General features: G+C 41.9%; 1 protein-coding gene across 1 annotated transcript in view; it reads left to right on the top strand.

Annotated features, from left to right (window-relative positions):
- The window catches only part of LOC143289304 (dynein beta chain, ciliary-like), a 123,692-nt gene that overhangs the window by 34,039 nt on the left and 77,153 nt on the right, over positions 1 to 12,500 (top strand). Inside the window, exons 14-22 of the mRNA XM_076598337.1 lie at positions 902 to 1,087; positions 1,507 to 1,653; positions 3,188 to 3,442; positions 4,645 to 4,814; positions 5,416 to 5,638; positions 6,684 to 6,887; positions 8,109 to 8,318; positions 9,221 to 9,412; positions 10,757 to 11,002. Of these exons, the coding sequence (XP_076454452.1) occupies positions 902 to 1,087; positions 1,507 to 1,653; positions 3,188 to 3,442; positions 4,645 to 4,814; positions 5,416 to 5,638; positions 6,684 to 6,887; positions 8,109 to 8,318; positions 9,221 to 9,412; positions 10,757 to 11,002 (1,833 nt within the window). The remainder of the gene's footprint in view (positions 1 to 901; positions 1,088 to 1,506; positions 1,654 to 3,187; positions 3,443 to 4,644; positions 4,815 to 5,415; positions 5,639 to 6,683; positions 6,888 to 8,108; positions 8,319 to 9,220; positions 9,413 to 10,756; positions 11,003 to 12,500) is intronic.

The raw sequence follows: 12,500 nt of genomic DNA, 5'->3' as shown, positions 1-12,500 counted from the left end.
TCTTGAGTTTTCCTTCGACTGTTCTGTGTCAAGTGTTCTTTGGCCTTCCTCTCCTTCGACAGTAGTAACGTTTGCAAGTCTTGTTATTTGTCTCATGCGCTCTGTGTCGATGACGTTTCGTCGGGAGTATGTATTTTGATAATGAAGGAAAGCCTAAGGTACAAGTGTGGTGGCAGATGCGTAAAACTACAGGTACAAGTGTGGTGGCAGATGCGTAAAACTACAGGTACAAGTGTGGTGGCAGATGCGTAAAACTACAGAAAACAAGCTTCCTTTCTTCCGCTCCGTCCCCCAATCTTAAAATCTTGCAGAAACGTATTGCCTTTCCTTCTACACAATAAGCCCACCAATAAAATCAGCACATATTATCGATTTTTCACGTTAATCTTTGACTGTTTTCAGCTAGTCTGTGTTATTATCATCTGGTCCATTTCGTGAGTAGACTGATACATAGCTAACAATAACTGAGTCAAAAAACTTAATGGTGGTAGTACAAGATGATATATTTCTACATTTTTGGGGGGAACGAGCGACTGTTTGATACAATATTGCAGCCTTCGGATATACGCTCTAGCATAGCAGAGTTGATCTGTGTTTCAGATCGTTCTTGATCAACGACTTGTGGGTAGCAGAACTGCTTCAGCATAGGGAGGTTGTGTGTGTGTGTGTGTGTGTGTGTGTGTGTGTGTGTGTGTGTGTCTTTTGGCCAGCACACTTTTTTTACGATCATCACTGATGTGGCCAAAATTATTTAGTTATGTAAAAGTCGTTGAGTTTTACGTGACATAATTATAAATATGCTGTGTAGGTGCATTATTATTTTTGCTGTTGCTGGCATCATCATCATCATTCATTATTATCATTATCATCATTATAATTATTATTATTATTATTATTACAGGAAAATCTTGAACTGTACCAAGCAGACGGAGACTCGGACATTTGGAAGGCGTACGTGGATTACCTCGACGATTTCCTTGTGGACGGTTTCGTCAGAACCATCCAGTGCAGTCTGCAGTTCTTCCTGGAAAACACCTGTGTTGACTCCAATCCCGATCCTCTCTTCAAAGCCAAGATGGAGCTGCAGGTACTGTAATCTAGTAGTACTACTTTGCAAACGTCCACCCCGACTTTGTTACATATCTCACCGTAGAGTTTGGGGATGGGTATTTATTTGGGTGAGCTACTTTTTGCCTTTGCGCGAGCCCCAGGGGGAGGGTTGTCGGGAGGGGGGGGGGGTTTGGGGGGGGGGGGGGGCGTTTCCAGATACTGGGCGTTTACAAGGCAGTTTACAGTATATATAGTGGCTCTTTGTGAAAAAAAATCCCAAAACCAACAACGCGCAGTCTTTCTGGTCTTCCACCTACATAGTAGACTGGCTGTGCTCATCACCTGGAGAAGATAGAGTTATTAGCGGGTTTAGTGGCAGCCATGTGGCAAAACTATGGCGGTGTGTGTGTGTGTGTGTGTGTGTGTGTGTGTGTGTGTGTGTGTGATGTTCAACAGGTGCCAGAGATCGTGTTCATCCCCTCCATGGATATACGGGCCGTGGACAGTTTTTACTCCCTGATGGAAAGTCTGGTGGGGGACGTGTACCGCCAGGCTTCCTGCATCCCCCGCCTGGCCGTCCATTCCGGGATGGAGGATTACCAGGTCTGACCTCCCCCCCTCCCCTCTCTCCCACCCCACCCTAAACCCACTCCCCGGAATGTACTCTGTTCTGTAGCTTGCACCGGCTCTTAGTGCTCCAGCCTTGGAGGCTAGTTGGCCTTTGGGAACCATCCCAACGCCGATTGTCCAAACACCGTCTCGGGCGAGAGAGCAGGGATGTAACTTGGGCAAGACACCCTCCACCATAATTAAATAAATTTTAGCCCAGATAGCCCGGACGTCAGTTACCTCCTCTGCTGTTCTAGTGGTCCTAGTCGGAAGCGACTTTCCTACATGCATCATCGATATCTAACCGATAATGAGTTTGGCCAAACGTGGTTCGCATTCTCCACTGAAATAAATGTAGTAACTTTCCTTCTGTCTCTCGTGGGATGCTGGGGTCTTCCAGTGTAAATAGGATTCCCCCGCATTCTGGAAATCATGTGCTAGAAATTCCACTTTTCCATTGCTCTCTTTGTTTCTGCCTGTTTCTCTTTCGCCACAGTTGTCAGCATATTTACGTGATTGAGGCCAGTCGCGTTATGCATTCTCCTTAAAACGCGCGCGTTACATATCCAAAGAAAGGAAAAAGCCTTTTAACCAGTCATTCTTCGCTTTGCGCTTCTCATGAGCTGGCAAACTAATGAACAAATTGCAGTTAAAAAGTCCATGAATTTCACCAGCTATATAATTAGTGTTGCAGACATTATATACTTATCACGGAAGTTTCTAACTTCGTGCAAATGGTTCTATAATTTTTTCTTTGTGTGCGACAGTCATTTTGTCATTTGGTTCAAAGTTGAGTGTCTTTTTTCTCTGGGTGAAAAAGTCTATAGATCGCATTGTCTCGTGAAACAACGACTGAAAGTCTTTTCTTTTTTGGTAAAACAAAAGAAGAAAAAGAAATTTAGAAGGGTAAATGAGAGGAAATAATGAGAAGAATAGGAGGAAAACAAACCAGAGAGAATGTAGGGGATATCAGTATGCAAAGAGTGTGTAAGTTTACTGTTTTGATAGCACGATTGTCGTTTGCCATATTTGTCCCGTAACAAGGTATGAAGGCAAACAGTTCAATGAAGCAACAGTCTGGAGATCCAGGGGAATATAATCGGCTGATGGCTATTTTTCGGGACTTTTTTTATTTAAAAAATTGAAAGAAAAAAACACATACAAACAAGCATGCAAATAAACAAAACCCCATGCATGCAAATTCTCTTTGCTTTTTCATAAAGATGGACAATATTGCGTTGGTTAGTAATTGACTGGTGTTTACTCGTGTCTGAATATATCTTGCCCTAGTGTATGATACGTCATGTGGCATTGATGACTCATTGACCGATTGATGACACACTTTGTCAGTCACAGAACGTCACTGAACTGCACAACGAAAGGTTGAACTAACTGTTAATAACCTGTGCAATAAAATGTCTCTGGATAAAAAAAAATTTAAAAAACAACATTCTTTCGCCGACAACCGATTTGTTATCATTGTCTGTAATCTGTGCACCTGGTTTCTTTCACTGGATTTTCCCCGCAGGCTGACATGGAGGAAATGGACCAGCTGTGTGAAATGAAGATGGAGTTAAACAGAAGAACGGAGGTCATCATCCAGAAAGCCATTGAGTACCGCAATTCCTTCGACAGCTACGCCTACCTTTGGGTGGACGACCGTAACGACTTCATGAGACAGTTCCTGCTGTATAGCCACATGCTGACCGCTGATGAACTGGATGCCTTGGCAGATGGCGTCCTTGACGAGAACCCTCCTAGCCTGGCTCAGTTTAAGGAACAGGTTGGCGCTCTGTTATCTGGCTATATTCATTGATGTGTTGGCCTAGAGGTATCAAGTCCGCCTAGGAAGCAAGAGAATATAGGCGCACTGGTTCGAATCACATCGGCAGTCGCCAGTATTTTCTCCCCCTCCACTAGACCTTGAGTGGTGGTCTGGACGCTAGTCATTCGGAATGATACGATAAACCGAGGTCCCGTGTGCAGCATGCACTTAGCGCACATAAAAGAACCCACGGCAACAAAAGGGTTGTCCCCGGCAAAATTCTGTAGAAAAATCCACTTCAGTAGGAAAACAAATAAAACTGCAGGCACAAAACCTCCCAAAAAAAGTGGGTGGCACTGTCGGTGTAGCGACGTGCTCTCCCAGGGGAGAACAGCCCGAATTTCACACAGAGAAATCTATTGTGACAAAAAGAGTAATACAAATACAAATACAGATATGTGGGCAAAAATAACAATAGGTGAGGATGTACCAACACGAAAAATTATGCGAAAATGAAATGCTTGTAACTGTCAACTTTTGCCACAACTCATAAAATTAATATGTATATGCAAATAGGCTTTGACACACGACGGACAGATCTGGAGGAATCTGATGAACAGTTCTTCTGTGCGGCGCCCCATTGACGCTTCACAGAGTTGAGGGAGAAGAAGAAGAAGATGATGAGGAGGAGGAGGAGGAGGAAGACGACGACGACGACGACGGACAAGATATATTCATACATATAAGAATAATGCATGGGTCCATCTCTGTGCGAAAATATGCTTCTAAACATTAAATGCTTTGCTATGTCCGTTAGAAATCAAGGTACTGATCATACGTCGGTGTATCAAAAAGAGGAATTTATAATTCAGAATGTATAATTCAGACCTTGTGTAAGACTGCGTGTGTGGTGTTCATATGTATTCATATGCACTTTTACGTGATGTTGGTTAAACTTTTAGCTGAGCGATGCTGAGACAGGTTGCATGGTGCCGAAGATATGTATTGCAACTCAGTGTGCAGCTTTACATTTGCATTATGGAAATATGGGATCACAGTGATTAACTGAATGATTAACGTTTGTCCATATAATTGACAGACAGCATACTTTTTTCTTAATTTTGATTTCCGGTTGTTTGTTTTCAAATAACATGTACCATTAAATTGAGTATACATAAAAAAGAGCTTTTCATGTTCATTTCTTGCAACCTTCAATGCAGATCGACCTGTACGAAAAGATCTACACGGAGGCGGAAAATATCGTGCCCAAATGTCAAATAGAAGGGTGGTTCTCGATTGATTCCAGTATCTTCAAACACGCCTTACTGAACACCATCAAACAGTGGAGTCTCATGTTCAAACAGCTTCTCATCGATCATGTCAACAACAGGTCGAGTGCACTTTCTTCCTTGTACATTTTTCGTTCTGGTCTGTTTACTAGTAATGTCCGTGTTTTTAATCGAGGCCCTCGTCTGCTGATGTGGCCGACAGAAGTAAGCATTCTAGGATAGGCGGATGAAAGAAGACTGTCCAACTTGACACATTCAGCATCATGATTACATACCAAGATGAGCGATGTCAGGGCTAATTTTTGTGTCACTATTTCCATATCCTTTACAAATAGGGGAAAGGAGTGGGGAGTCACGGTAGGGGGGTGGGGAGTGGTGGAGGGGGGGGACATTCTGGATTAACGTGCGGGCGTGATAATATTCAGTCTTTGATTCAGAACGAAGTCGAGATTCGAACGACTGGATAAGTCGTGTACGGGGCTCTTGGGGTGAGGAGGACTGGGGGTGGGTGAGTTGTGAGGGTTGGGGGAGGGGTTGGAGTAAATGTAGCACGCACCAGGAGGAAAAACACACACACACACACACAAAACCCCACAATGATTTCTTTTTCATCGTAGCAGTAATCACCACTTGTGTGACAATCCAGTGCATACGAACCACTCCAGCCGGAGAAAAGTAGCTTGATTTCTACTTGTGTCGCAGTCTGAGCGAGCTGTCGGAATTCATCAAGGAGTCTGATGCCGGGATGTCTGTGGAGGTGAAGGCCGGGGACTATGACACGCTTGTCAGCGTCATGAAGCACCTGAACAAAGTGAGAGAACGCATGGCTGACACGGACGAGATGTTCGACCCCCTCAAACAGACCATCCAGCTCCTGCACTCTTACGGCCAGGAGATGCCCGATGAGGTCCACGAACTGTTAGCGGTAAGCTCCTGGGGGTGGGGGTGTGGGGGGTGGGAGAACAGTGATGTGCATGCAGCTCAGCTCGTCACGTTGTGGTCATCCTTCTCTCTCTCTCTCTCTCTCTCTCTCTCTCTCTCTCTCTCTCTCTCTCTCTGTGGTGTGTGTCTGTGTGTTTCTGTGTGTTTGTTTTCTCTCTGTCTCTGTCTCTCTTTTTTCCAACAATATTTAATTATAGAAGGATTTATATCATTAATAGAATTATCATCCCATTGCCTTAGAGACTGATTCTTATCATACAATGCAAGAGGTAAGTGATCAGATTCAAATCTTTCTGTTACCTGTAGAGTTACTTTCTCAAATAAGGATTCGAAAAGATTAACAGATGCTATGAAATAATCATTGACACTGGATCCTGAATCAGAAATGTATGTGAAACGACCTTCAAGGTCACCATTACATACACCATTGAGAAAGGTCAGTCCAAATACAGTGCACCTGCTAAGTAATCTTTCCCTGTAAGAATTCAGTACTTTATCTTCAGAATTTCTACTCATTATATTCCTATCATTTTTGTGACAGATGCAAATTTCATTTTCATTTATTATTTCAGGGGATAAGCGGTAAGCTCCTGGGGGTGGGGGGTGGGAGAACAGTGATGTGCATGCAGCTCAGCTCGTCACGTTGTGGTCATCCTTCTCTGTCTCTCTCTGTGTGGTGTGTGTCTCTGTGTGTGTATTTTCTGTCTGTCTCTGTCTCTCTTTTTTCCATCTCTTTCTCTTTCTCCCTCTCTCTGTCTGTCTGTTTCAACAATGAGGTAACACCATTTTGCTCCACACACACACACACACACACACACATATATGTATATATATATATATATATATATATATATATATATATAATATGCGTGTGTGTGTCACTATATATATATATATATATATATATATATATATATATATATTTTTATATGTATTTGTTTGTGTGTGTGTGTGTGTGTGTCACTGTGTGTGTGTGTTTGTATTTCTTTTTCCTCGAATGAACTCTGGACCTGTTGACTGTGATGCAGCACCTGCCAGAGAAGTGGGCCAACACCAAGAAGCTGTCCATCACAGTCAAGCAGAAGGTGGCGCCGCTTCAGGCGCAGGAGGTGGTCAATATCCAGAAGAAGTGCGCCTCCTTCGACGTGGAGCAGCACAAATTCAGAGAAAAATTCCGGACCCTGAACGCTTTCAATTACGATTGTCAGAACCCGTATGAGATCCTTGATAAGGTATGCGTGTGCTCTTGAACAAAATCGTATGCACTTGGCGCACTGAAGAAGTATACTCGTAGCAACAAAGTGCTGTCTTTTTGACAAAATCTGGAAGAAATCCTCTTTGATAGGTACACAAATAAATAAATAAACAAACACACACACACAGACGCACACGCACACACACACACACACACACATATACATATATATATATATATATATATATGTGTGTGTGTGTGTGTGTGTGTGTGTTTGTGCTGCTGGTCGGGCATTTGTCTAGCAGATGTGTAGCGTATATGGATTTGCCCGAACATGGTGACGCCACCTTGAGAAACAGAAACTAAAGAAGCATTTTCAGTAATGGTTCATTTTTACTTAATAATTTCGTCAATAGATAATGCTTCATTTTTATCACGATATGCATTTTAGCACATGTTGGTGTAACGTATGGGAGTATGTGCATGCTTGCTCGATCAGACAAGACTTACCTTGGCGCACATGTATACCACCTCTTCCTTCCACCACCACCACCACCCCGCTCCTTTCTCCTGCTCACACTCTTCACGTCTTCACACTGGATAATCGACGATTCTGTCTGAACGAGTTTAGTTTAATATAAAAAAATAAAATAAAATAAATGCGTAAAAAGATAAAAAGATTCTTTTTTTGAACAGGAAAACTATAGTTTGCTCAGACTGTAAGTCGTCGATAGACGTGTTATGCTAGGATTTTAAGTTGTCAATGGACGTGTTATGCTGGGATATTAAGTTGTCAACGGGCGTGTTATGCTAGGATTTGAAGTTGTTAATAGACGTGTTATGCTAGGATTTGAAGTTGTTAATAGACGTGTTGTGCTAGGATTTTAATCTGTCAATAGACGTGTTATACTCAGATTTGAAGTTGTTAATAGACGTGTTGTGCTAGGATTTTAATTTGTCAACAGACGTATTATGCTCAGATTTGAAGTTGTTACTAGACGTGTTATGCTAGGATTTTAAATTGTCAATGGATATGTTATGCTAGGATTTGAAGTTGTTAATATACGTGTTATGCTAGGATTTGAAGTTGTCAATAGACGTGTCATGCTAGGATTCTAAGTTGTCAATGGACATGTTATGCTAAGATTTGAAGTTGTTAATAGATGTGTTATGGCTAGAATTTTAAGTTGTCAATAGACGCTACACCCTTCCTAAAAAAATAAAAAATAAAAAAGAGAGAGCGATGTTTCCTTTGCAGACCAATAGCAGTATTCTGAACATGGAGAAGGCCAGCGTTGCCCTCTCCGAGTCCGCCAAGATGTTCGATGTGACGGTGCCAGACTTCAAGCAGATCAGGCAGTGCCGAAAGGAAGCCCGCTTCCTCAAGAAGCTCTGGGACTTCGTCTACTTGGTCACGTCCACGCTGGACGACTGGAACACCACGCCGTGGAAATGTATCAACGTGGAGGTAACGTCGCCCACAGTCCTCCGCTTGTACGTTTCAGTTTGAAGGAGGTGTCTGAGAGTGCGGACAATTCCATATACGCTGCACCACATCTGCTGTAAAAGATAAAATAAAATATCAACAAATAAAAGAAGAAAAAATTTTTTTTAATTTAAAAAGGAGCAGTCGTTGCAGACAGTGTACACTTTGACTGTCATTTTAGCAGCAATAAAAGAAAGCGTAGATATGGATCAAAAGTGTTTTTTTAACTCGCAGTGTAGTGACTTCACAAAAACAAAAAGTTTATATTTTACTATTACAACGCGGTAGATCTAGACCAATGGAAAAACCTGTCATACACGTGTAGCCTCAGCTTGATTGCCCTCATAGCACTGAAACCAGTTGTGGGTATCATAGTTCATTATAGTTACTGTCGTTGTCATCAGTACTATCAATTTTGTATTATTATTACTGCTACTATTGTTAAAGTCAACTAGTCTGTCTTTATCGCACAAACCAGTTGCAGGTACTTTAGTTTATTCTAGTTCTTGTAATTATTATGATTATTGTTGTGGCATTATTATCATCATGAATTATGATAATGATAATAATAACAACAACAACAATGATAATGACAACAACAACAATGATAATAATAATAACAATAATGATAATGAAAAACAATGATAATGATAACAACAACAATGATAATAATAACAATAATGATAATAATAGTATCATTAGTAGTAGTAGTATTGCTGGGGGGTTTTTTGGTGGTGGGTTTTTTGTTGTTGTTTTTTCGGGGGGGGGGGGGGGGGGGCATGGGGGGGGGATTGTTGTGATTATTGATCTTCACCATCCCACTTTGTTTGTTTGTTTGTCTGTTTTTGACTGTTTCAAAACATCTTATTTAACCATGTGGTCAGACGATGGACATGGACTGCAAGAAGTTCGCCAAGGACGTGCGGATGCTGGACAAGGAGATGAGGGCGTGGGACACCTACCTGGGGCTGGAGAGCAGAATCAAGAACATGGTGGCCTCGCTGAAAGCTGTGGGAGACCTGCAAAACCCCTCCATCAGGGAGAGGCACTGGAAACAGCTGATGGCCGCCACAGGGGTAAGTTGGATTCCCTTGATTTAGATGGCGTTATTACCTCCAATACAATGATATCTTTATCACGCTGAAATAAGCTTAGAAGATTAGATTTGTTCAAATGACGTCAGATGCGCCACAGTGGTGTGGATAGGTTTACTTGCTTCCGAACCGAACATGCATGGTTCGATCCCGCTCACATCCCGTTTTTGTTCCCAAGCTGCTTAATATATATATATATAATACAGAACACATTTTAGCTATTTTTGACTCCCTTGTGTAAACAAAGTGAGTCTATGTTTTAACCCGGTGTTCAGTTGTCTGTGTATGTGGCTGTGTGTCTGTGGTAAGCTTTAACATTGCTATTTTCCCTGGAAATATTTTGTCTGCCAATACCAAAATTAGCTTAAGCATAGTATGAAAAAAAAAATCTTCACAGTCATACCAATAACAGGTTGTAAGTCTCCCAAATTAAGTCGTATTTCCGAATCATTAACGGTTTATTTCGTTGAGATGTGTTCTGAAATCCAATAACTCTAAAATCCGCTTTCCACTGAGTTTGGCCAACTGGAAGGTAGGTTGTGTTCGAAGACGACATGACCTCGTGTTTCTTGCTCATAGTTAAAAGGAAAGAAACACAAATTCTGGACAGAATACTTACAGTGATACTAACTACACCACCGACGTGTTTACTACATATAAATATTCTAAAGTGGACACTGAATTAACTGGAATGAACATAAAAGAAAAATTAAATCGATCGTTTCTTTCAGCCCGTTGTAGACTGGTTTGTGCAGATCTAGAAATCTACCATGTGTTGCGATGTGCTTGAAGGAGATGGCAACGTCTCCTTTACGCCGAAATAAAAGAATAATCGAATATAATAAAACACACACAAAAACATGATTTAAACGCGTTATAGTCATTTGACGTAGTCTGCTTGCATCAGAACTGAACATGTGTGGTTCGATCCCGCTTGCATGCCTTTTTTTTCCCTCCCAAGCTTATTATATATCATATTCAATACAGAGCACTTTTCAGCGATTTTTTTCAATCTCTTTTTTTTTCTCCTCATGATTCCTTTGCTGGATAAGCACGAAGCACAAGTGAATCTTAAAGGCTGTGCCTCGTGTTTGTTTTTTGTTGTTGTTGGGGTTTTTTTTGTGCTCATGATTCCTTTTCCAGATAAGGCGCGTATCACAAGTGAGTCTTTAAGGCCTTGCCTCTTGTTGTTGATGTTGTTGTGAGGTTGGCTTTTTTTTTCTTTTTTTTCTTTCTTTTTTTTCTTTTTCTTGGAGGGGTAGGACAAAAATGACAAAACAGTTCCGCGAGTCCAAAAACACAAAGGCAACCACTACTTGCTTTCAGGTGAAGTTCACGATGGACGAGCACACAGTGCTGCAGGACCTTCTGAAGCTGAACCTGCACAAATTCGAAGACGAGGTGAAGAATATCGTGGACAAGGCGGTGAAGGAGATGAGCATGGAGAAGGTCCTGAAAGAGCTGTCCGTCACCTGGTCCTCCATGGAGTTCGAGCACGACAAGCACCCCCGCACCGGCATCACCATCATCAGGGCCCCCGAGGAAGTGGTGGAGACGCTGGAGGAAAACCAGGTCCGATTGGATTGTGTTGTGTTGTGTTGTGTTGTGTTGTGTTGTAGGTCAGAAGTTCTCCTCTCTGTTACTCACTGATATCCATGTATGTATGATAGTCAGTCGTGTCCGACTATGACCAACAGAACAGCAGTGGAGGCAACTGCTGTCCCAGCTATCTAGGTTAGAATTTGATTATCGTGGAGAGTGTCTTGCCCAAGTTACATCCCCGCACTCTCTCGGCCAAGAGGGTTTTGGGACAAGTCGGCATTGGGGGTGTAAGCCCACGATTTCTCTCAATCCCACTTTTTCTCTCACTTTGGGAGAAATCGAGGGATTGCGAGAAATCGGGGTCGTTCCCCTCCCACGTTTTCTCTCAGTTGTGAGAAATCGTGGGAAGTCCCCCTTATTTTTTTCAAAAATATTTCCTATGTCATCGGAATTGGTTTCTTGTCTTTTCCCAATGCAAATCTGAGAGAAAAATGAGAGAGATAAAAAGAAACGAGAAATGGGGGAGACGAAAACGACGATAATGATAATGACAGTGGTGTTAGCGAAGGCATCAACAATAGACGGTGAAGGTGATGGCACAGTACTGGTTTAAAAAAGTGTGAATGTATGTGTATGTCAGTGCGTGCGTGAGTGTGTATGTGTGTGCGTGCGTGCGTGCGTGTGTGTGTGTGTGTGTGTGTGTGTGTGTGTGTTTCCTTATGTGTGTTTACTTGGCTGGTTGATTTGGTCTTGTTTCACTCTGTTTTAATCTATTTTCATGTTCTAAGTGTCTTCTGTGAATCTGAGAATCTATATGCAATGCAGTCTTGCATGCGAAAGGATGCTGACACAAATAGATGAACAAAGCAGCAAGCATGAAATGAAGAACATTCTAACAAAATATGACAGAAAAGGTTGCATCAAAACAAACATCAAAACTATTCGGTCCAGTTTTCACGCGCCCTACATGAGGGTAAAGCATTGTGAAACACCTTTTTTGCTGTCGCATTTATGTATAAAGTTGAATCATTTTGATGTTATTCCCAGCATCCAGGAAAGATTCGGTTTAAGTTATATTATATTATACTATATTATATTATGTTATGTTAATTCATGGTTTGAGTTATTCACATTGCCTGAATTTCGTTGTTTGCTGTTGATTCCGATGTTGAATTTGAGGTTGATGCACTGCAGTGATCCATCTTACGTGAAATATAATAAGTAGTTGTGTTTCAGTGTCATTACTGTTGATGTCTTCGCTAACGCCACTGTTATTATCGTGATCGTCGTTGTGGTTGGCCTCCTTTTCTCTTTTCTTTCTCTCTCATTTTTCTCTCAGATTTGCACTGGGAAAAGACAAAAAACCAACTCCGATGATGAAAGATATATTTTGATAAAAATAAGGGGGACATCGTGTCTCACAATTGAGAGAAAACGTGGAAGGGGAACGACCACGATTTCTCGCAATCCCATGATTTCTCCCAAAGGCCAGCTAGCCCCCAAGGCTACAGCACTAAGAGTAGTGCAT

This window comes from Babylonia areolata, chromosome 1 (genome assembly GCF_041734735.1).
Source record: "Babylonia areolata isolate BAREFJ2019XMU chromosome 1, ASM4173473v1, whole genome shotgun sequence".
Taxonomy (NCBI): Eukaryota; Metazoa; Mollusca; class Gastropoda; order Neogastropoda; family Buccinidae; genus Babylonia; species Babylonia areolata.
This window is presented reverse-complemented; position numbering and strand designations above follow the sequence as displayed.